The following is a 24,397-nucleotide window of genomic DNA, read 5'->3' as shown; positions in this document are numbered from 1 at the left end:
TTTCTGACTGAGATCTCAATTCCCCAAAAAGTCGTGAATTTCACTAAACAGTCCCATCAAATTTATGTGCAGAGATTTCAGATTGCCTCATTTAACAAAGTGCCTTACTGAACTGAAAATTAGTGCAAGAAATGAAATGCAAAGGTAGTAACAGTCCACATCCGTAGTATGACATCAATAAACACAGCAAACAGGCTTAAATCAGATGCAACCAGACTTTCGTTCATTTCTTACGTTTCGACATCTATCCAGGAGTCTTTGTCAATTCTGGTGACTCGCATTTGAGCAACCTGCATTTAGTGCGCTGCTGTTTTTAAGGACATGGAGGCCCATCCTCCTAGGAGTATTCTAAGTCAGATGTAAATCAATGACCCACCCACCACTGTCCTGAGTCGGTCACAAGCTATTGCTTAGTGTGAGTGGAGTACCTGGCCACATGAATAATGATGAGATGTAATCTCCCATAAATAAAAAAATAAAATAAAAATGTCCAATATTTTTTACTTAAGAGTAAAAAAAGACCACAGGATTAGTGTGCAAAAAGACAAAAGGGGTAATATTATGAGAAAAACATCATATTATGAGAATTAAGGGGGAACATTTCCAGAATAGTCACAATTTACAGAACTATTATAGTCCTTGAGTAATAGGGACAGGTTAGATTATTTTAATAATTTTATTATTTACAAGAATAAAGTCAGGAGAATGAAGCCAAAGGGATACGAAAATATCCTTTTGAAGCAATCAACTGGTTCCCTTATATAGGACATTTTGTTTTGACCAATCTGTATAATTTGACCCAATCTGTATAATCTGATTGATTTTGACTTTGTAAAGAGCTTTGAGATGACATGTTTCAAGAATTGAGACTGCGCACGGCCATTTTTGGGTACTATGTGGAGTAGTGCCCCCCTGTGTTTTCGGAGAGCTGCGTCCGCTCGCAGATCTACTAGCTCCTTTTGAAGAGAGCCTACATCCAGCCTACCCATTTGTTAGGTCTGCTTGGCCTCCTCTGAAAATGTGCTGACATCTTTGAAGAAAGAGATTTTTGGTGAAAAGAGCAAGTTTTTCTCCAAGGCTAGAGTGATCAACGCGTTCACTGAGATTTTCCGTGAACTTAGCACGAGGGGCACCGTCACGCTTTCCTTTAATTTGTCCTAACTGATGGAAAATATGTCCAATCATCTTAGAAATCCACTTTCAGAATGTCCAGCTTTCATCAGAATGTCATGGCAGCTGCAAACAAATCCCACACAGAGTTGCTTTGCACTTTTACTTTTAGGCTATTCAAGGTAGGTAGAAAAAAACGCTCATACTTCGCTCATCTTCCATAAAGCGAGAAAGCTGTCTGGCCTTGTTGACTGTGCTCTGAAACATAAACAGTTTTCATTTCCTCGCTAATTGCCAAAAAACGCATACTAAACCCCTCCTTTGCTCAGCCATCAAACATTGCAGTGCAGTAATAAGTCATTTGCACCTGCATCCACTTCACTAAGAAATTCCCAAAGCAGGTGATGCTGACAAGATGATGAAGCCCTGAGAGGGTTTATGGGTTTCATCACTGCAATCATAACATCTCCAAATCCCTTCAAAAGAGTGGAGCACAGAAGCGTCTGATGAATAATACAGTGATACGAGGCGATGTCTGGATTGCCTTGTCTTAGGCGAGTAACTGCTCCTTTTTCTCTCCCTACCATGGAGGGAGCTCCATCAGTGGAGATTGACAGCATTATTCAAGCTAATTCCCCTTACGTGTCAGCAATTCTTCAAAAGCTAAATAAACGTCTTCCCCCTCTCGTGTGGGCTTTTAAGTGCTGTGACACCTGGGATGTCCTCAGCAAAACTCTGCGCGTCTCTGTGACAAAATCTGACACAGACAAGAAGAAGATGGGCATGGACAGTAGTATCTGTTGATTCATCCGCTGCCTCCGCTACACACGGAGCCTTAGCAATAGCCCTGTTCCGTAAGTCACTCTGCCTGTCTGGTGGTGGGCGGCTGGAATATCTGGGTAATTTTGTCGTTTGGGTTATGCTTGACTTTCCCGTCTAAAAGTGTGTCAATAACAACAAAACGCTCTTTTGCCAACTCCGCATCTGCAAAGGGCTTCTTGTGTTTGCCTAGACTGAGCAAGAACGAAACAACAATCGTGCCTGTTGCTCATACTGGCCTTTCAGTTCATTTATTGTTTTTTTTACTGGAGAGCATCGGTGTGTTGTGTACACCGACGGCTCAGTGAAGAAGGAGGAATACTTCTAAACCCTTTAACTTCACCTCAGATCAACAGCGGGATACGTAGTAAACACTGGCCATAGTTGGGTTCTCCAACGGGACGATGCTCGCAAACGTACATCAGAACTGGTTGTGGAATAAATATCAAAGGCTGATCATGAGGGCATTATCTCGGTGTTTTGAGTATTTTATATACTTTCAACCACTGGATAAGATTTTAACAGTAACTAAACAGGTAGTGCCTTGATTTTTTAACAAAGCTGGACAATTATAATATAGCATGGGCAAGTAGCCCTGGCATCCTCCTTGTGATGACTGAAGGACATGGCAATTCAACTGACAATACTGTAATGATAGCTTATTTTGTTTTATATAAGAATGAGAATAATAACCACTACTCTATGACAGTTAACATGGCTGCGACATTAATCGGGAAGAAGTTGGATGTTAAGACCATAGACATAATATAAGAGTAGACGCGTCATTGGGCGGGATCTGCCTATGCTGCGATGCGTCAGAGCGTCCGCCATCTTAAATGTGGCAAATCTGCAGTTACTCAGTCACATAAACAGTATCAGAAGGACTTTAATCTCAGAATATACTTTGTATTCGTAGTATTTTTGTTTTTGTAATATTGCAAGTTTATTTTCGTATCCCTTTAGCTTCATTCTCCTGAATTTATTCTCCTAAAGAATAAAAATATTTAAAATAATCTAACCTGGCCCTATTACTCCAGGAGTGAAATAACTCTGCAAACTGTGATTATTCTGGAAATGTTCCCTCTTAATACTCATAATATGATGTTTTTCTCATTACATTATCACTTTTGTGTTTTATTTTTTTTTACTTTATTGACCTAGGACTTTTTTTTCTCTTATTATTAATTTGACCTCTTTAATACTCACCCAAAAAGTCTGTTCCTAAAGGTTCACATGTGACACGGTTTTATGAAATAATGAAGACCACAATGTTTAGATTTAACAAATTTATCCTTATATTCATAACACACACACACACACACATATATATATATATATATATATCTTGTATCTGCCATATATATATATATATATATATATATATATATATATATATATATATATATATATATATATCTTGTATCTGCCTTATATATATATATATATATATATATATATATATATATATATATTGTATCTGCCTTATATATATATATATATATATATATATATATATATATATATATATATATATATATATATATATATATATATATATTGTATCTGCCTTCTATATATATATATATATATATATATAGAAGGCAGATACAAGTAGTGAAATCAGCCAGAATACATTTCCATGCAGCACAGGAATGAGGCATCTTTTCTGATTCACGTTCACAATAACAGAACTCAACTTTTTTCTGCCACATACAATATGGCGGTGACGTTGACGTGCGAACCTGCGTCCTATGACACGTCTACGTATATGATGTCTGTGGTTATGACTGCAGGACAACTAGACGCAACAATATGTTTGAAAGGTGGCAGAGTACAACACCCACGAGGTCTTGCATTTCAGTAGTTCAGCAGTTCGGCCTGTTTTTGCTGCTGAGGACTTTGTTTCAACATAAGTCATCACTATTCACTAAACCTGCACCAACATATTGCATCTCAGTCAGCATGTGCCATACCCACAATATTTTGTAGGACATTATATTTCACACGTTCACGCTCTGCACGCAGGTAATGTATTTAGCCAGTTGGATTGATTATTTGATGCGCACACCTGACATATTGGAGGCACTGTGAAACCTGAAGGACAGAAAAAAGTCAGGAAAACACGTATGGCACGAGCGTAACTGTCATCATCATTATCAACGTCGCAATTTTCATCGACAGTATCACAATTCTAGATTTTCCTGATATCGTGCTCCCCTACTAGCCTCCAAGAGTGTCCCCGGCAATGACTCACGCTGCAGGATTTCTGATGACAGTGAAGTGTTGTGAAAATTAAAGCAGTTGCCCTCCACATGGGCTACATGCTCAGACAGTGTTGTTCTAGCGTTCATAGTGTAGGCACAACCTGACAGCCTGCTAAAGTTCAAACCGAGCGTCAGCATCGGGAAGGAAGGGGAAAGAACTAAGTGACATAACCATGGTTGTTGGTGCCAGAGGGGCTTGTCTGAGTGTTTAAAAAAAAACGCCTCAAGTACTGGGAGTTTCGCACACAACCATCTTTCGGGGTTACAGAGAACTGTACAAAAAAAAGGAGAAAATATCAGAAAAACTGCAGTTGTGTGGAAGCACAATGCCTTGTTGAAGTAAGAGGTAAAAAAAAGCGCAACAGGCAGAAAACAACTGTAGTTCACATTGCCACTTGTTACAGCCAAGGTGCGCGGAGTAGCATTTCTGAAAACACAACACAGGGAACCTTGAAAGAGATGGGCTACAGCAGCTGAAGACTAAACCAAGTAACACATCCTGTCAGCTAAGCACCGGCAGCTACAGTGCAAACGGGCCGCCGACGGTGGTGTAACAGTTTTGGAGAAATAACGAACGTCTCAATGCCAAATGAGCGCTGTTCAAACACCACAGCCTTCCTTTGACATCTGACCACGTCCATCCCTTTAAGAATCCAGTGTACCCATGTTCTGATGGCTACCTCCAGCAGGATAATGCAGTTCAAATCATCTCAAACTAGTTTCCTGGACGCAGCACTGCAAAAACAGAACTAAAAATAAGTAATATTTTCTTAAAATGAGTGTATCTGTCCTTAATTTGAGCAGGTAAATAAGATGATCTGCCAGTGGAATAAGATTTTTGCACTTAAAATAGGAAGGCAAGGCAAGGCAAGGCAAGGCAAGGCAAGGCAAATTTATTTATATAGCACAATTCAGTACAAAGACAATGCAAAGTGCTTTACATGATTAAAATATTGCAAAAAAAACAGAATAAAGGCAAGTAGGAATAAAATATTGATAGAAAATAGAACAAAAAAGTGGTGATTCAGTTAACTAGGACAGTTGAAGGCAATTTGAAACAAATGTGTTTTTAATCTTGATTTAAAGGAACTAAGGTTTTCCACATCTTTACAGTTTTCTGGAAGTTTGTTCCAGATAATTGGAGCATAGGAACTAAATGCTGCTTCTCCTTGTTTGGTTCTGGTTCTAGGTATGCAGAGCAGGCAGGAGCCAGAAGACCTTAGTGGTCTGGAGGGTTGATACACTGATAACAAGTCTGTGATGTATTTAGGTGCTAAGCCATTTAGGGATTTATAGACTAACAGAAGTATTTTAAAGTCTATTCTCTGAGATACAGGGAGCCAGTGTAAGGACTTTAGAACTGGTGTGATGTGCTCTACTTTCTTAGTATTAGTGAGGACGCGGGCACAACTCATGAGGAACAACTCATCTTCATCATCTTATTTCAAGTGCAGGATGTCTAATTATCTTATTTTAGGGGTCAAAATACTCATTTCATTTGCAGATAATTGTATATACATGCTCAAATCTAGGACAAAAACACAAATTTTAAGAACATTTTACTTATTTTTAGATCCGTTTTTGCAGTGAGCAATGACTTCGCTGTACACCAGTGGCCTCCAGAGTCCCCAGATCTCAATCCAACAGATCTCCTTTCAGATGGGTTGGAACAGGAGTATCACATCGTGGATTTTCAGCCAAAAAATCGCCAAAAAATGACCAGGGTTATCTTCTCAACCTGGACAAAAATCTTGTTGATCTTGTTGAATTCATGCGACTAAGAATTAAGGCAATCTAAAGGTCGAAGGGCTTTGGGTGATCACATGTGGTTGTTTACCATCTAAACCCAGTCAGACGGAGATTCATGAGGACTTACCAGGAAGATGAAGTCCGGTCTACTGCTGCTGAGGGAGACGGGTGAGCGGCTGAGCGACGTGGACGCGTCGTCTGAGCTCTGCGAGGACGGATGGCGAAACGTCTGGCCGGTCAGCTTGGTGTCGTACAACTGCTCCTCAAATTCTGCACAGACACACAGACACACGGAGTTAAAGCAAAAACTGATTCCCAGCGAGGAGCAAATAAAGCCGAGGACGGGAGCACACAAGCACGCACAAAAGGAATCACGCAACACAAACTCCCGTACCAAATATTTGAGGCGCATGGCTGAGAAGCGAGATCTATCAGAGCTGTTGCTTTACATCACATGGAAACCTCCCTCCTGTGACTCCCCGGCGCACCTTCTGCAAGCCTAACAGTCTGCCTCGGTTTCCATTTAATCCTCTCATGGGGTCCTCCTGACTCTTGTTCTCCGTTAAACCAAACATTCTCCGTCTAGTTACCCTCTCCTTTTTGATTTCTGAGTTTTTTTCCCTCTTGCCAGCAGCTTAAACTCTCCCCCTCAAGCTATTGTAAACAGATTCCTAAAAAACCCCATCCCCCCCACCTTCCTAACCACACTCCCACTCCCCCTTCAGCCAATCCTTTACCCCAAAACACTCCTGACCCAAACCTCCGTCGCCACTAAGCTGTCTGACACACATGTGCACACACACAGATGGACATTCCCCTTGCAGTCCTATCGATGGCTTACGCGAAACAGCAGCATCAGGCATGAGCTTTGGGTTGAACATTGTCACACAAGGGTAAATAAACCGGGCTTTATTTACTATTGGGGTGACATTTTATCTTAATTTAATGAATGTAACAAAAAAACTAGAGAGATTGCAACAACATAATAGTAATTGTTTGTACTTTTCGCTGGAAATGACAAGTTTTTTATCAATAACAAAATACAGAAAAGGCAACTTTTCAATGCATCTGTATGGAGAATTCAGGGGGAAACATGTTTATATTAAAACTGACTGGCGGACATATGCATATCCCTCGCCCACTTTTCTTTATAATATACGTAGCTGTAACTGCAACTGTGACCATAACTGTAATAATTAATGTGCAATAACCAAGGTGCAATAATCAAATTAATACACTGTCCTACAACCCGTGCAATAAGCCTGATGTAGTGACTTCTGCTGCTATCAACACCTGAACATAAGTCAGCCCACATGTATGTATGTATGTATGTATGTACAAATGTATACAATGCATATGCACGTATATACGCGTAGGTACGTATGTATGTAGGCGCATAGATATATGTATATATTTAAGTATATAGATATGTTTTTATATATATATAGACCACTAAGAATGTAAATGAGACATTTACAATCCTATTTCCTTTTTTGTATTTTTTGGTATTCTTTTTGATCCATTGTACATATGAAGATTCACTGTATATAACTGAATGCACCTTCCCTACTCTGCACCTTCTTGTATGAGCCGATGTGACGAGTGAATTTCTCCATTGTGAGATCAATAAAGACTATCTTATTTTATCTTATCTTATCTTAGCTCTTGCTCAGTCAGATTAGAGATAAAGCATCTGTGAACATCGATTCTAATGCCCTGCCACAGATTCTCAATTGGACCTGGCATCTGGACTTTAATGAGTATGAATACTTTGATCTAAACCATTCCTCTTGCTGAATCTTTATGGTTGGCCTCACGCTGTTGTATGAACCGCCACTCCAGTCTTTTGAAGCTGTCTTCCAGTGTTGCCCTGTACTGAGCTCCCCTTAACTCCAACAAACATCCCTTCCTGTGCTGAAGAACGCCAGTCTTGATGCGTAGTCACATCAATAAAAAGAACTGAAAAGCATCAGACTTGGTGGCTAACCATATCTCTAAAGCAAAGAAACCATTCGCTATTGGTGAAGAATTGATCCAGCTATCTACTATCTACACTATCACTATCTACATTTGCTGTGAACTTCTAGGACTGGCTGAGCAACGTAGGAATCCTTAAAAGTGTTTATGGACTGTTGCAATGAAAAAAAGTTAAATTATGGAGTAGACATAAGCAACACACTTCGGGTGCCATTGTCTAAATTGACGCATAGATGGGACCATCTCCTTACAAAGAAACAACCTGACGGTTCTGGTTCAGCGTTATAGTGAGTTGACTTATTCAGTCAATTTATATTTGTAAATATTTAAAATAATTTTATATTTAGACAATTACACCAGTCATATCCTTTTATTTGGTTATATTTATCCGCTACACCTTAAAGGACGGTCTATGAAAATGTTGTCTGACATTAAACTGAACTAAAACAGGGTGGGGACCACTGCCCTTCATTACTTGTGGCATGCTTTAAACTAGACTTCCTTTGGCTTTCCTCCAAATACAACTTTCTACTTGCCACTTTTCTGTAAGCAAAAGATCTCTGAAGTGCATAATCAACACAACAAGATTCCTCTGTTGAGCTGTGAATCTCTGCAGCTCCTCCAGAGTTGCCCTGGGTCTCCTGGCTGCTTCTCTGATAGATTATTTCCTTTTCCAGCCAGTTTAGATAGACGGCCATCATGGAGTGAATGGTACTCCATGAGAAATTTTTTCATAACCAAACCCTGCTTTAAATTTCTTCAAAGATAGATGCCTAGATTGCACTGAGGATATCAGACTTAAGTGTAGATTTGAGAATCGTGTATCGTTTTCCTTTCAGTTCACATGATGCACTGCTTTATGTACTGCCCTACTATCACCCGAGATTTCAACAAAATAGACAAAGTTCATGGTTGCATGTAACCAAATTTGAAAAACATGAAGGGGCAATGAACACCTTTGATTTGCATCGTAACTTTCTGCAGAGGTCTAACAGGAAACCAAAACATTGTTTTTTTATGTCAACACTGAGAGATTTCTGAAGTCTTTTTTATTAAAGATGCTGAATTCAGGTGTTTTCGGGAACTTGTATCACTTGAATGTGTTATAGTAAATATCCCTTAAATGAAGCTCCTTATTGTATCTGCTTATTAATCTAGTTTCCGCAAAGCTTTCGCTTCTGGCAAAGCTTTCTAGAAAGAAGAAATATATGTAAAATAGGGTGGGTGTGTGACATTATCTAAGCGCGGCGACGTGGGAGAGATTTGGAATTAAAATTGTAATCATACATAGTAATTAATATATAACAGCACAGCAACAGTGTATAAATTAATAATGCTGCACTTCTGAGTAAGAGAGACAGTCCAACCACCCACAGATTTGGTGAAGACTTAAATGGCGTTTGGAATCATTGCTGCTGGCATGTTTCCTCGCTCAAGTGAAACGTGCCAGCAGAAGACAACACTTTGTGGGCTCTCCCTCTGTATGAGTGCAAGTATGAGCCAAACATCAAAGGAAACACCGGAAGCTTTTGCGAGCACAGCGTTGAAAAAAAGATCGACTATAAGTTAACATGTTTTATTTCCCGATTTCTTTCTTTAATTACCAGATCAAGAACTTCAAAAAAAGTTTCAGTCATACCAAAGGGCAAAAAAAAAAAATCCTGAACTCCTACAGTTGAAAAAAAACAACAACTCAACAACATTCTTATACAAAAAAGTTGTATCTTAAAATCAGTAAATTGTACGTGGAACGTTTTAAAATTGGGAACAAATGACAGCAGAACAAGGCCTATGCGGGTTAAGACAAAAGAAAATCGGTTGAATTTTATCCGTTTTTTTAGAGCCTGTTTTGTAAATACGACAGAATCTGACTGCGTGACCTACCTGAGGCTAACATTCCTCACCAAGTTAATCCGGTTGCTATCATTGTGCCCACTGCTCATTAATCACAATAGGGCTCACAAGGGCTACTAATTACTCAAAAAGGGTGTTTCAGGGATGCATTGCAACTCATGTTTTTGAATACTTTTTCACAACGTAAACACAGTTGTTAAAACTAAACACAGGAAGTAGTTTTCAAATGATTTTATTTGTTAAGGGATAACAGGTAGTCATATCAACCTGGGCCATGTGGAAAAAATAACCCTACCCTCCTTGTCAACTCATGAATTAACATTGATTAACTATCATTTTAGGGCATCTGAGTTCAGGCACACTGAAGTTTTCTGTTATTTTCTCGTATTTGTTGTTTACTTCAACATAATAAATATCCATCAACCTAGTAGTCAAAGTGTTGTGTTCTGTAAATGAAATAGCCCTAACAATCAATTTTAATTACAGGTTGTGAGGCAACAAAACATAGAAAAAAAGTGGTAGTGAATACTCTTGCAAGCTGCTGTAGATTAATTTGTACCCACACATTTTCCTTTCAGGTTTTATTTCTGTTAATGATGATAATTTCCTGCTAACAGCTAATGAAAACACAACATGTAAAATTAGAAAGATACATCAGACGAATTCCCAAAGATTGTTGGGCTAGTACGGAAATATGTCATGTTTAACACCTGCTCTAACAATATTTTTAAAAGATCATTTTAATTTGACAAACAGGCCTCAAGGGGTTGCAAATTCCAATTTAGTCAATGTGACCATATAGCTGTCTCCATTACTTATTAACTTTTAATTAGCACTTGAGCATGATTTCCTAGTAGCTAGCTAAATTCCACATAAGCGTATTTGCATTTTAGAGCATGCTAGCACAAAGACCATTAGCAAGAGCACATGTTTGCTTGATGGAAAGTTGCTTTTTACATTCATTTAACAAAAAAGTAAAACCTTTTGTAATAGGGCTCTATTTGTCACTGTCTAAACAGTTATACTTTTTAACAACACACTAAACTGTTATCCCAATGCAGAAGCTTCAGTATTTATGCTAGTTCAGAAATGCTAATCTAGACAGCTTCAAGATAACTGATACATATTGTTCTTTTTCAGAAATTTTGAACTGCTTTCAAGTTTGAAGGGATTTATTTTTTCTGAACCCTATTTTCTCAAAGGATAATACTTTTTTTTTTTTACATTTTAGAAGTTTAAATAATCTTTTAGGAATGCATGTTAAGATATTTTTATATTTTTATTCTGTAATTGATCATTTCGAAAACTACAGAGGGGCACATCCTATTCAAATTTTAACATTTCATGTTTTCTTACTCCTCAGCAAGGTCACTGACCATCTCATTTTGCGAGTACTTGTCATAATGAGGTACACCCCCCCTCCGCCTACATTCACAGAGGCATATTACACACCAGGTGCTAGTTATAGAAAATTGTCTATTTTGCGGTGATTAAAAATTGCCTGACTGCTGCATGCAAAAATAACAGGATCAGCCAGTTAGTAAAGAGTGAAAAGAAGCCAAAAGTTGTCTCTTCCAGACTGCAGTGGCCCAAAGAAGTGAGGTGTCAGCAAGAGTCTAAAGATGCGGGGGGTAAACAAACCGATGCAGGAGATGGAGAGTGAGAGGAGTGTGACTGTGGGTGAGGCAAATGGCAGAAGAAGAAAAAGATACAAAGAGAATACAGTTGAGAGGAGGCATAGGTGGGGGTTGGGAAAGTAGAGAAAGAAAATTATGCCAGACGGAAGAATGTAATGTTTTACGAGGTAAAGACGATTAAAATGAAAACAGGCGCCGCTGCAATGTAAATATAGCAAAAACAATTAGGAAGTTTAACTGGATAAAAAAAAAAAACTATCTAAAATGATATCTGATCTAGCAGCAAAGCAAGAGTGACAAGACGGAGAGCTGCTGTTGGAAAAAGGCAGAAAATGATTGGGAGAAACGCCAAGGACAAAGTAATACGACAGAAATAGATGGAGGTAGGTGGAGAAGAAAAGTCACAGCCATGGAAGAGGACATAACCATAAAAAAATCAGAGAGAGTGGAGGAAAAGAAGGAAGACGATTCGTACGGCCCACCAGTGAGTCTATATGGTACAAAGTAAAGGAAAAGGAACAAAGCTATTATCAGAGCGTGTGCAGACTGTAAGGTAGGAGATAGGAAAGTAAAAATAGGAACTTGTTTCTAAATAATCTCACAGTCAAAAGTAGATGAGAGCACCTCTTTTTTTCGAGGCCTTGTCCGGCATTTCCATAATCAGCTTTAGGCCCACCTACATTGTTCCAGACAGATTTCCAAGTCATGACACCATAATTACACAAATTCAAGCCCAAACCACATTATGAGGTAGGTTGAAATACGAGGATTTTTATTGCAAGACCTCCATCGGAATACTCTGGCTCCTCAAACCGTAGGTCAAAGTAATGTGAAAGGCAGAACGGGTGTCGCTGGGGGGGAGTAAAAATCGTGAGCAGCAGAGTGCTTTGGTGAACATTTACCATGCAGGATCAAGGCACAATATATGACATATGGAGAAACAGCTCCCTCGAGTTTCCTTCTCATTTCCACACTCAGGTATGATGACAAAAAACAAAATCTGACAGTTTAGCAAAAGCTTTAACAGGTCAGCTCAAAACTCAGCAGATAGAAAACTGTGACACCGGGGATTTGGAAAACTAAAACAATTCTTATTAAGAGTACATTTCGCAGTATGCAAATTCCAAAGACCTGGTATAGAAAACTTCAGAGACAATGAACATGTAACCACAAGCCAGTTGACACACATACGTGGCCGGTCACTTTCTGTGTGAAGATTTCAACGCTATCCCCCTTGCATGCAAGGGTTTCTGCAGATACTTTGACTCCTGTGGTCCACAAACATGCAGGTGTCAGTAATATGGTAATTCTAAATAGCTCTTGGTTGTGAGAGAGTGTGCGGATATTTGTTGGTCTTAACCTCTGAAGATCCAACAATTGTAGTCTAAACATACTGTAGGCTTGTGGATACCTAAAAATCATCTGTTCCTCGTTAAACATGTACTTTTCTTTCTCTTGTTGACAGATCTGTAATTGAGATTTACATCTGATCAAACAGCGCCTGTAGGTTTGAAGAGAAAGTAACTTTTTCAGCCTTTTTTCAGGTGTATAAATGCCCAGGTAGTACCGAAATTCTCCGATCTTAAGACGATAAGGGTGCATTCACACCAGCCCTGTTTAGTCCACTCTATTTGGACTCTGGTTCGTTTGGAGAGGTGCAATTATGGACTAGACTCTTGTAGATGGTGTATCCTGTCAGTCAACCAATGACAGCTGGGATGGGCTCCAGCCTCTGCCATGACCCTGATCGGATCTGGGAAGGTACGGAAAATGCTTGAATGGTCGGATGGAAACTATGATTAGAGGTCAGAGGAGTCAGAGGAGAAAACAACAGCAAGACTTTAACGTTCTTCTCCAACACAGCAGTCCTTCTATTCTTCAACACTTGTTTCTTGCCATTTTGATCACTTCCTACCCCAATGTTCATATATACAAAGTAACCAGCCATAGGTTTCTTATTAGGTGTCTTGACAGCTGGCTAATGGTAATAAATCCAGTCCAAAGCTGCTTAGCTACATTCATGGATACTACCTATTGACTATGCGTAGATTAAAGCAGTATATAGTCATTTAGACGTATTGCTCCAATCAAAAAGTGTCAAGCTCCCTTGACTACTCAGACTATGAGTAAATCATAGTAAGTTGCTTTAATGTTTAATTACATGGACATGTATTATATTTTTTAAAAGGGGTTAGGTCAACGGTGAAACGAACCACAATGACTTGGTCTATGTTGTATATTTTGTAATGTCCCCGCAATAGTTCATCCAAGTGTATTTAACCAAGAATATAAGAGAGAGTTTTATCAATAAAGACGCTTTTGTGTTGCTCCCCCAGCATGCTTTCCTCTATATGAAGGTATTGCAACTTTTACTTACATAAGAAGACTCCTCTGGCCAAATTCCAGGTTCCACTTTAAGCATCTTTCCTTAGCCACGGCAGAATGTCGATTCCAGCGTTGATGCGTGGGGCCACCATTAAAGGTTAAAGTTTGAAAAGAGCCACCAAGATATGCGCACTGACCGCGAGGAGGGAGGAGGTCTGGAAGGCGGCGGCGTTGAAGCAGAAGAGGGAGAGGGAAGGTAAACAGACGTAGATCCATGCTGCAGATTGCAGCCAGGCTCGGCTGAGTGCAGCTCCTCTAAATGACTGCGGGCTACTGGGGTGGGAAAATGAGGGAGGGAGGGAGGGGGAGGAGGAGGGATTCTATTGGTGTTTGGGGTGTAAAGGTATGCCGGTCACTCCCACTTGCGTGCGCGTGCACACACACACACACACACACACACACACACACACACACATATATAAGGGGGTTAAGGGCGACTTACCCCACCCCCTTTTCCTTAGTCCAGACAACCAAGCCAGGCGCTCATGCATTACTAACCTGTGCATTGTGTGTTTGTGTGATCCAAAGTATTCTCAGGTGTTTACGCATAGCTGAACTAATTAGTGGTCTGTTTGTTTTTCAGCTGTGTACTAAAGTTTCATTTAGTCAAACAATCTTTTTTTTCTCTCTCTTTTTAGTTTAATGATCCGTTTACTTTACAGCCCCATCACTATGAGCAAAAAATGTTTTTCTCTCTTGTGTACAGTGCAGCCATTCAAAGATAATCCCAGCCATCCTTGACAATATGCACTCCGGTCATGTCAAATTTGGGTCATCCTTTCTTCCTTTCCCCTCGCAAGACGGATTGGGGAAGGCTGATATTAACAATACCCCTCTTTCACCACTGCCAGGGGAGGTGGGGATGCATGGGGGGGGGGGGGAGAGGCTTGTTTGTCTAGTAGACTGCGTGCTTGGTGCCATGCTTTTGCGAGTGTGGGTTTGCACGCACTGACATTCGTGTCATGTCTGCGTCCTTGGGATTTAGCATGCACAACTGATCGATCCATTATGGGGGAAAAGGGGCCAGTGTTTGGAAGAGCGTGTCTCCTAAGGAAAAAGATGGTTGTGACCCAGTGGCACACACTTGGCAGTTAGCGACCTAGTTTATGTTGGTTAAATCAAACTGCAAGCAGGGTTGTGACTTAATTATCAGGATAATATTTGCATGCAGACGTTCTCATTTAGTTCATTTACCACATTTGGAGGAGAAAACTAGTGATTAATAAGGTTTTCTGGTGTTTAAATCACTGACAGAACAGTTTTTGGAAGTGAAATCATAGTTTATCTCGTATTTTATATCAGAATGCAGCAGAATTTTTCTATTGTTTATTGAATTATTTCTGTTCAACTAACATTCAACCTGGACTTACATTTGTCATGGTAAGAAGATTTGGTAATACTTTAGGCTGCTCTATCCTTACGTAAACAGAACCAAAAACAATCCAAATCTCCAAATCCACCATAAATCATACCATTCTAGAGCTTAGAGGGAATTTTACTTTTTACTTTTCAAAACGTTCAGAAGTACTCTGGTGAAGTGAAGACTCCAGCAACGCTTGAAGTACAAGGAAACAACTTTATTTGCTGACCGATGCGTTTCTAATTGTAGCCTTTGTCAGTGAAGATGATGTCTTCCATGTCTTCTTCTTTTGTAAAATTTCTTTACATATACTTATAGACAAAAATATATTTGATTTCCCTTATCATTTCATTATACTTAACAATTCTAAAATGAGAGCAAAGAGGAACCAATGCCAAATTCCTTGTTTGTGTGCACAAAATCTGGCGATATAGCTGATTCTGACTGACTTATCTGTACAAAAGGATATTTTATTGTTTACTGTTGTGAACTAATAAACCAATAAGCACCGAGCTACAATGCTCAGGCTTCTATATTGCTCTCTTAAAAGCAAAGCCTTTAGCAAACAAGTCTCAAAAATAGTCTGCCTATAAATGAGCCATCTTTTTAAAACGCAAGACTTAAAAGGGGACCTGATTATTCATCTACCCTAATACTCCCCTTATTAAACGACACTGCTTGCTCAGTTTTTCTTGTTATCTTCTCACCAGTACAGCTTTAATTGCTTCAACATCACAAGAGAAATGCGATTTATGTCACTTGTTACTTTTATACTGAATTCATCATAATTTATGGAAACCTAAAGCTTATTTTTTAATACTCCATTTTACTTAAAGGACGATCTTGTTTTGGCTTTGCGTTCCATTGGATCATCTTATCTATTGGTTGTCCCACAGGCCAATCATTGTGACGCGCTCACCTAACGCCAATGTGCATTCTTGTTCCTTGCTAGTTTCCTCTTGCATGCGCACTTCTAATGTTTATTTATTCTATTAGCTTCGGTGTTAGCCGTTCATTGTAGCGCCACTGCTCTCACCGTATACTTTGAAAATGGCTGAAAGTCGCGAGAAGCAAACCGTCTTACAAGTTTATGAGAAGAAGAGAAAGGCCTAAGAAGAAACAAATAAGACCAGAGTGGATTTGGGGGATTCTTTGACTCAATTTCCCTGAGTAGCGGATGAGCAGTTAAGAAAAGGGACTCAATACTTCATACCTACATCTCAGGAAAAATCATCAACTATACCTTTCATGAAAAAGTAAAAGAAAAACAAATTGTGTAATTAAACACTTGTACAGGAATATGATTGAAGAATCCTGTAAACCCAAAAGAATCTACTCTTTCATACAGAAAACCCCTATTATTAGCTTAGCTGTCACTCTAAACATATTGTATTAAATAATACTGTTTATTTTACAGTGATTTTTTCAAGGCACTGGTTGTTTGTACCTGTAATACTTTATTAGTTTGTTTTGCCTTTCTTTTTAAATATCTATCTGCAGGCGTAGAAGCAGACTCCGAGGATATTATCTTGTTCTCTCCCTTTCTGCTCCTCTATTTTTTTCACCTTTTCTCCCTTTTAGGATTTCGTCTCATCTTTTTCTCTTTTACCTTTCTATTTTTGTGTCCATTGAACGTGAAATGGTCCCAGAATAAAAATCTAATAAAGCTTTATGCATATATAAATCAAACGTGGCACTATAGCCAAAGTCGTAGGGTTCCACTTGTGAAAGTAAAATCTGTTGGGCTCTCTTTGGCATTAAGACAGCAATTCTTAGTGCTACACTGCCAGACAGGACACACACACACACACACACACACACACACACACACAAACGTCTACACATTTCTGGTGTTAGTGGTCGACTTTCCTCAGTTTCCACATAATGGCCATAGGAGGCTTTTTTCACGTTGCTCGCTTTCACCTGCAGCTAATGAAACAAAGAGGATTCATTTCACCTTATGTTAAATCCTTGCCATGTTTTAGTGAGCCAGCTGTTGGGGGAATGCTTTTTTCAGGGTTTTATTTCCACTTGTGTCAAAATTACTAGTTGCTTTCAGGATGAAGTAAATATTTAATGCAATCTGTGAGTTACAAGAGCGCTGGTCTTTAAAATCCGATGCTGCTATCCCCTAAATGCTGGCACAATGGCTCATATTGTGGGCAAACTGTTCCGGAGAGGCACTATTAGCTCATATTTCACTGCACGTACTTCAAGAATTAGACTTGGATGCAAATTGTAGTTTATGCACATTAAGTGGTTAAAAATATCTTTGTAAATGTACCCTTCAGTGTAGCATGCTTTGGAGGAGAGCCACCACAACTTGTCCTAACTTCACCGTTTACTTTAGTGCAAATGATCATCAAGGGTAGAGACGCTAGGTAACAGTCCGCTTCATAGGCAAACATCATTGGTGTTCTATGACTAAATTATGCAGAATATAGGTAGGGCATCAAACTAAACAGTAGCACATGTAAACTTTGCCTATACACCATAGTCCAAAAAAAACAAGACTATACCAACACAGTTAAAGAATCCTGCAAATATGCAGGATAGCATAAAAGACAGTAACCTGAAGCGGTCATAAAATATGCAAAATGCTAAGGAGAGGGGGGAAAAAGGAATATTTGAGCTTTGCTTAGTGATTCACCATAAAATAACAAAGCAAGTATATGCAAAACCACCTTGTCTGGCTGCAAAAAAACAGACGTAAAGGAATGAAAAGTGAACTATTAATGCATGGAGTGAACTTAAACGCTGTGTGATTAATGGTGGTGGAGACTTTATAAATGCAATTAAGATGTGACTGTTGTATACATCTTGGGGGGGGGGGAAATAGGTATGCTGGGGAAGTAGAAGCTTTTAGCAATGCATAAGGAAGGATGACAAAGAGTTGAGAGCAGAGAGAAAAAAAGTCGTGTTATTCTAATTCTGTGAAGGACAGTGCATCTATCATCGCTGTAATGTGCTAGCTATGAAAAACAAGCAGGAAGCCAGGACAGTGGGTAATAAAATGTGTAGATTATTCTAGCCATGTTAAGCATCAGGTTTACTGGTTAAAACAGTTGAAAAGTGGTCTGTGCCACGACCTGAATGAGGTAACTCACTCCTACTCACCAGCCATCACCCAAATATGCATTTTTCATTTCTAGTAAGAAGGGCTGAGATGTGGTTGGGGAGGTAGTACATGGATTAGGTCTGAGAGCCATGTAAAACGCGATCTGAGCTGGGATTAAATGCAGGATGTCTGAATTTTCTAAATTCTTCCGTCTGGTCACACTTAATGTTCCCACAACGTACTAAAGCCATTTTAAGAATTATCAACACTAACCATTGGGTCTGTGTCTGAGCATGGATTTTCTTACTTCAGTCTCGCCAAATCTTATCAGCAGCGACGGCAGATTAGGATTAGAAAGCAGTCGGATTTTTGTTTTGAGTCAGATTTAGAGTTACTGGCTCATTATTGATTAATCGGTTGTCATTAAGCGCAGAAATATTGCTAATCACATGAAGAATTTGTGATCACTGGAGAACGTGGAGAGAGGCGAGTGGGAGACCACCATTTGTGGGAATTGGGGACATCGTAGAGTGTGCAGAAAATATTTTCAGTTAAAATCACTTTCTGACTCAGGACACCAGGGTAGATTTTGCCTTCACTGTGGCAAAAGGCTTTCATTCACCTTTGCCATTAATTAACCATGAGGTAATGCTCATCTTTGACAACAGAAAGGATCTTTGCTCTTCACATCTGTGGGGGTGCCACAAATCAACCCTCAGACCCGACCTCTAACAAAAAAACAAAAACACAATTTCAACTATTTATTTACAAAGGAAAGTTATTTTAAAAATGATCAGCCATACCCCACAATTAGAACGGATCAGTTCAGTGAGCTCTAGACTCCCTTTCTCTTCTGTTGTGCCAAACTTATAACCTGATCTTTTCCAACCAACAATCTACACAACGAGGATGACATTAGTTTCCACACCAAGGCCTTCATTTGAATGTGGACACACTCATGTGCAGCGTGATTTTCAAGCAGACCTGCTCTTGCATTTCGTTTCAGGACTGGAAGCACGGGCTCACTCGGGTTTGAAAACATCTCCTTCAATAACTGTGGGCTTCGGTCAGTCACTGCCAATAAGAAATGCTAAAGGTATCTTAAAACAATTGTATCAAAAGTGTGGCCCGTGGAAGGATTTTGTGCGCGTCTTCATTGAAAAACATTTAGCCTAACATATAAAGCAGTAGATGCAGGCGAACAGGTCCTGGGTTCACCCTGGGGGTCTTTCTGCATGGAGTTTGTATGTTCTCCCCATCCATGCCCGGGTTCTCTCCGGGTACTCCGGCTTCCTCCCACAGTCCGATAAACATAACTGTCAGGTTAATCGGCTAAAGTGCTCCCTCAGGTGTGAATGTGCGCTGACATGGGGGTCTTTCCTGTCTTGTACCCAACCTCTCGCCCCTTGACCGCTCGAGATGGGCACCAACGCACCCATAACCATTTATCCATATAAAAAATGGATAGATGGAAATAGAAACTATTTTAGAATGGATATACAACGCAGCACAAAATAAAATCTTTTGTGAACTATGCTATTATTAAATAGTTTAAACAGAACCACATACATCGAGCAATTTTTTTCTCAAAAGCATATTTGGCCACACCAAGGCAATAAACTTAGCTAAATGCAGCTAGCATTTCAGATGACACGGTGACCCATATCCTGAGAACAAACGTTAAAACCTTTGTAGACCAAGAAAACAGAAAACAGTCTACCAATATAAGCTTTTTGTTTGGTTTAATAAATCAAACACTGAAACAGAAAATACAAAATTCTGAACTTTTTAGTTCATTAAAACAAGAGAGATCATATTTCTCCAATTTTAGCTTCCCTTCATTGGCTTCCTGTTAAATCAAGAATAGAATTTAAAATTCTTCTTCTAACGTATAAAGCCCTTAATAATCGAGCTCCATCATATATCAGAGCTCTGATTACCCCGTATGTTCCTAACAGAGCACTTCGCTCTCAGACTGCAGGTCTGCTGGTGGTTCCTAGAGTCTCTAAAAGTAGAATGGGAGGCAGATCCTTTAGCTATCAGGCTCCTCTCCTGTGGAACCAACTCCCAGTTTTGGTCCGTGAGGCAGACACCCTGTCTACTTTTAAGACTAATCTTAAAACTTTCCTTTTTCACAAAGCTTATAGTTAGAGTGGCTCATGTTACCCTGAGCTATCTCTATAGTTATGCTGCTATAGGCTTAGGCTGCTGGAGGACATCAGGGCCTATTTTTCTCATTCTACTGATTTCTACTGTTCTTCAGTCTACTGTTCTCCAGTTTCGCATTGCATTACATTGAAATGACTGTTGTCATTTCAGCTTTTAACTTTTTGCTCTCTCTCTTTTTTCTTCATAGTAGGTACACCTGGTCTGGCGTTCTGTTAACTGTGACATCATCCAGAGAAGACGGCTCACCAGCTACTTCCATCTAATGTAGAACAGATTACTAGATCAATGTGTGCTTCTGTGCTTGTTTGTCTGTCTTGTTGTTTCTCTGCTCTGTCTTCTCTAACCCCCAGTCGGTCGAGGCAGATGACCATTCATACTGAGCCCGGTTCAGCTGGAGGTTTTCCTTCCCGTTAATGGGGAGTTTTTCTTCCCACTGTCGCTTTATGCTTGCTCAGTATGAGGGATTGCTGCAAAGCCATGGACAATGCAGACGACTCTCCCTGTGGCTCTACGCTTCTCCAGGAGTGAATGCTGCTTGTCAGGACTTTGAAGCAATCAACTGGTTCCCTTATATAGGAATTTTTTTTTTCTGACCCAATCTGTATAATTTGATTTAATTTGACTTTGTAAAGTGCCTCGAGATGACATGTTTCATTAGTTTGGCGCTATATAAATACAATTTTATTGAAAAATGTAATGTAATTGAATTGAATTAAAAGAAACTGATTACTTTATCATAGAAACTAAGGAAAAATCACATTAAAAGGATTTTTGGAGAAATCAGAATTGTCTAAATAAATGGCTACAACTTGCTGCAGTTGTAGCAGCTCTGCTTTAAATTGATGAAGCTGGTAATTATCATTAGTCACAGAGGAGTTTTCTTCATTTTTAAAGAAGAAAATATTTTTATTAGGCACTCATTCAGTAAAATTCATTCATAAACGGTAGAGTGGTGCAGATGATGAATCCAATCATGGATGTTTGTTCACAAAGAGACGCCAAACCATTTGTCCTTCAAAAACGCCCCAGCATGCTAATGTTTAGTGAGGTGGGTTGTTGATGACCAGGAGTATCACTGTCACGCGCGCACACACACTCAGCGGCGGCAGTAAAATAAATCTCGTATAAATCTTCCAGCCACGAGGATCTCAATCCGGCTAACACCAGAGGTAGACAGCCAGCTTCATAAATATGGAGGGCAGAGTGTTGAGGAGCGGGCGGGAGGATGAATATTTTATGAAAGCCGAGGCCGGCGGGAGAGCGCTGGGCGAGGATGGCCAGGGAAGCTACAGCTGGTTTGCCTCTGTGTTATTTAACGCACGCCCAAACAGATGGAGACGCACAGCAGAGAGAGCGGGGACGAGGACTTATAGAAAGTGAAACCTTACACACAACACCGACACGCAGACAGGAAACACAGAGCCGCAGAGAAGTGATGAACGGTCACACGCACACACGCATGTTCCGTGCGACCATTGATGCTGTCCACCCACCAGTGTTTTTCATCCATCTTATTTTCATCGTACGACAACATGCCAGCCTGTCTCAGACGATACCGGGCTCGATACGCATATAACCACAGCAAAGAAATAAAAAAAGAAAAGGCAGAGATACTAAAAGAGAAGACAGACAGAGATGTAAGATGGTGTCCTCCAGAAGCTGCAGCTGCAACTCAGCGTCTCCTCAATCAGGAAGCAAGTCAAACAGAAACGAGTTGCTCCTATACGGTCTGAACAGGACCAGAAACTGGTCAAAGTCTCGATGATGCGCAACCATCCGCTCAAATATGATCTCGTCAGTCCCGATTCGCCTCATCGGTCCTCTTTGTTTCTGCGGCCTGGAAGGATTTATATCAATACCTGAACAGTTGCAGAGCTGTGATTGTTGTTTCCCTGAAACCCAACAAGTGGTTCAAGCAGATTCAGTCACTTTATTGCTCCTGCTCTTAAGGTTTTTTTTGAACAACTTGTTGTCATATGGATGTACGACAAGCTTTAAGATTTGGCACAGAATCCCATAGCTTCATTATTCCCAGGGGGTGTTGCTGTGTGTTGTTGCAGTCGCTTGGTTTAAATGCACAGAACTAAGAAGACGAATAGCTAACAGTTAGGGGAAAAGAAGGTGTTTCAATTACCCTGCAACTTCTCAATTAAATGGAGATCTTGGCTGTAACTCGGCCTTTCCGTTTCCTTAATTCTGTTTCAGCTTTATTTTTTTCATTTATTTTTATTTATTTTTACAGAGGGTCTCACATTGCCCTCAAGCTCCCTCTAATGCAGAGCAAAATTCACGGTGGATGCTGTGATGGTGAGCTGGGTAAGGCATAGCAAAGCATCCTCAAAACTATGACGCTTCCAGATCAATGCTTTGCAGTGTGTGAAGATGCTTTGTTTTTCCTGGGATGCTGCACTTGGTGTTTTCTACAAATATAATTATTCCAGAATTCCTAAACTTTCCTTAGATCATCTCTAGCAAATTTAAGTTTGTTTTTTGTGTTTTTCTTAAAGAACAAATGTTTGCTTTTTTTTTTTACATCTCCCACAAACTTGGGGTTGAATATAGCTGTCTCACAGAGCTGTTCCCCTGTAGCCATGCAGTAGGTACAGGTGGAGAAAAATCTTGTAAAAAGCTATTTTACCATTATTGTTCACTCATTTATTGCAAAATCATAATAATCCCAATTATATCTGTAGTTGTCTTACTGCTTACATATCATTTGAACTCAGCAAGGCACTGAATACACGGGTGAAATCCCACATCTTTTAATAACCTGAGCCTTAGACACCCACAAATCACCTATCTGCATTTTCATTAATATTGTGGACAAGATGATGCTGATTTCAAGAAATGGGAGATAAAACCCATAACATATTTGCTTAAAATGGGCCTGGTGATTAACAGAAGGATTACGCATGGGAGGGAGGGATCTGCTGCATCTCCTGCTCAGACTTGATGAGCCCAAGATAGCTGACTTTTAACAACATCAACCGTCAGAGGTAATTATCTCACTGTCACATTTAAAACTTTTTATGGGCTTATTTATTTGTTTATTTGCTGCTTGTATCACTTTGTTCCTTGGTGTAATTTCAGTTTAAAACAGTTTGTTGTGATTTTAATCTAAGAAACAATAGTAAAAAAAAAAAAAAAAAAAAAAAAAGCTAATAGAAGGAATCACCGTATATTAAAATAAATCTGGTTTGGCCATTGATAGCAACCAGCCTGTCCATCCAGGTAATGAAACACAGCTACATCAGCTGCTTCTAAGGTTGAGGACTGTAAATAAATTTTGTTCTGTACTCACTTTGTGCATACAAAATGACAAATAAAGCTATCTAAAGTCTAAATGGTGACTATGCTGCTTTTAACTTTGCAAATTGACTGTTCATATCATGTCACAACAAAGATGAGTCTGTAATGGACTTTGAAAGTTACAAGCATAAAAACAAGGTTCATGTTAGAATTTCAGACTTTTTAGTTTCAGATTTTTTTCAGATTCTGAATAATTATTCAAGTCCATCTTGACATACAAAGAAAAACTGCTGGACAGAATATTCACATAAAACAAAAATAAAATCAGCAAAACGGGACTTTTTTTCATAATCAACCATAAGTGGAAAATATTTAACATTCATCGCCTTTCCCTATTTTTTCAGAATGTGTGGGACTCCAATAAAAAGCAGCCGTGTGTGCTTATAACGCCACTCATGGCAGATTTTTTTTAAGCAGAAACCCTTTCATGTACAAATATGGTCCCACAAGCCAGAGCTGAAACGAATATGAGCTCAGCCTCTCGGGGGATCTGATATGATCTCAAGAAATTAAAATCAAAAATAAATACCTTTGGTGATTGGGGCTGTTGGTAATGTCATCACGCTCTTGCCGTATTGGCTGATAAGTAACAGTGGTGGCCTAAGGCGGCTGCTGAGGCTGAGTTGATGTCCTGCTGTGTATTGGTCACTGTTTTATGAATAAAAGAAAAAAAAGTATCGTGGAGCAGGCCGGAAAGTATCATTTT

The 24,397-nt window shown here is 39.6% G+C and overlaps 1 protein-coding gene across 5 annotated transcripts in view; it reads right to left on the bottom strand.

Annotated features, from left to right (window-relative positions):
* Positions 1-24,397, bottom strand: part of nhsl2 (NHS-like 2) — a 159,116-nt gene that overhangs the window by 18,607 nt on the left and 116,112 nt on the right. For all 5 annotated transcript variants that reach the window (XM_021322764.2, XM_036146291.1, XM_036146293.1 and 2 more), the window contains one exon: positions 6,070-6,212. In XM_021322764.2, the coding sequence (XP_021178439.2) occupies positions 6,070-6,212 (143 nt within the window). The remainder of the gene's footprint in view (positions 1-6,069; positions 6,213-24,397) is intronic.

This window comes from Fundulus heteroclitus, chromosome 14, assembly GCF_011125445.2.
Source record: "Fundulus heteroclitus isolate FHET01 chromosome 14, MU-UCD_Fhet_4.1, whole genome shotgun sequence".
Classification (NCBI taxonomy): domain Eukaryota; kingdom Metazoa; phylum Chordata; class Actinopteri; order Cyprinodontiformes; family Fundulidae; genus Fundulus; species Fundulus heteroclitus.
The sequence above is the reverse complement of the archived record's forward strand: the minus strand, read 5'-3'. Positions and strand labels throughout refer to the sequence as shown.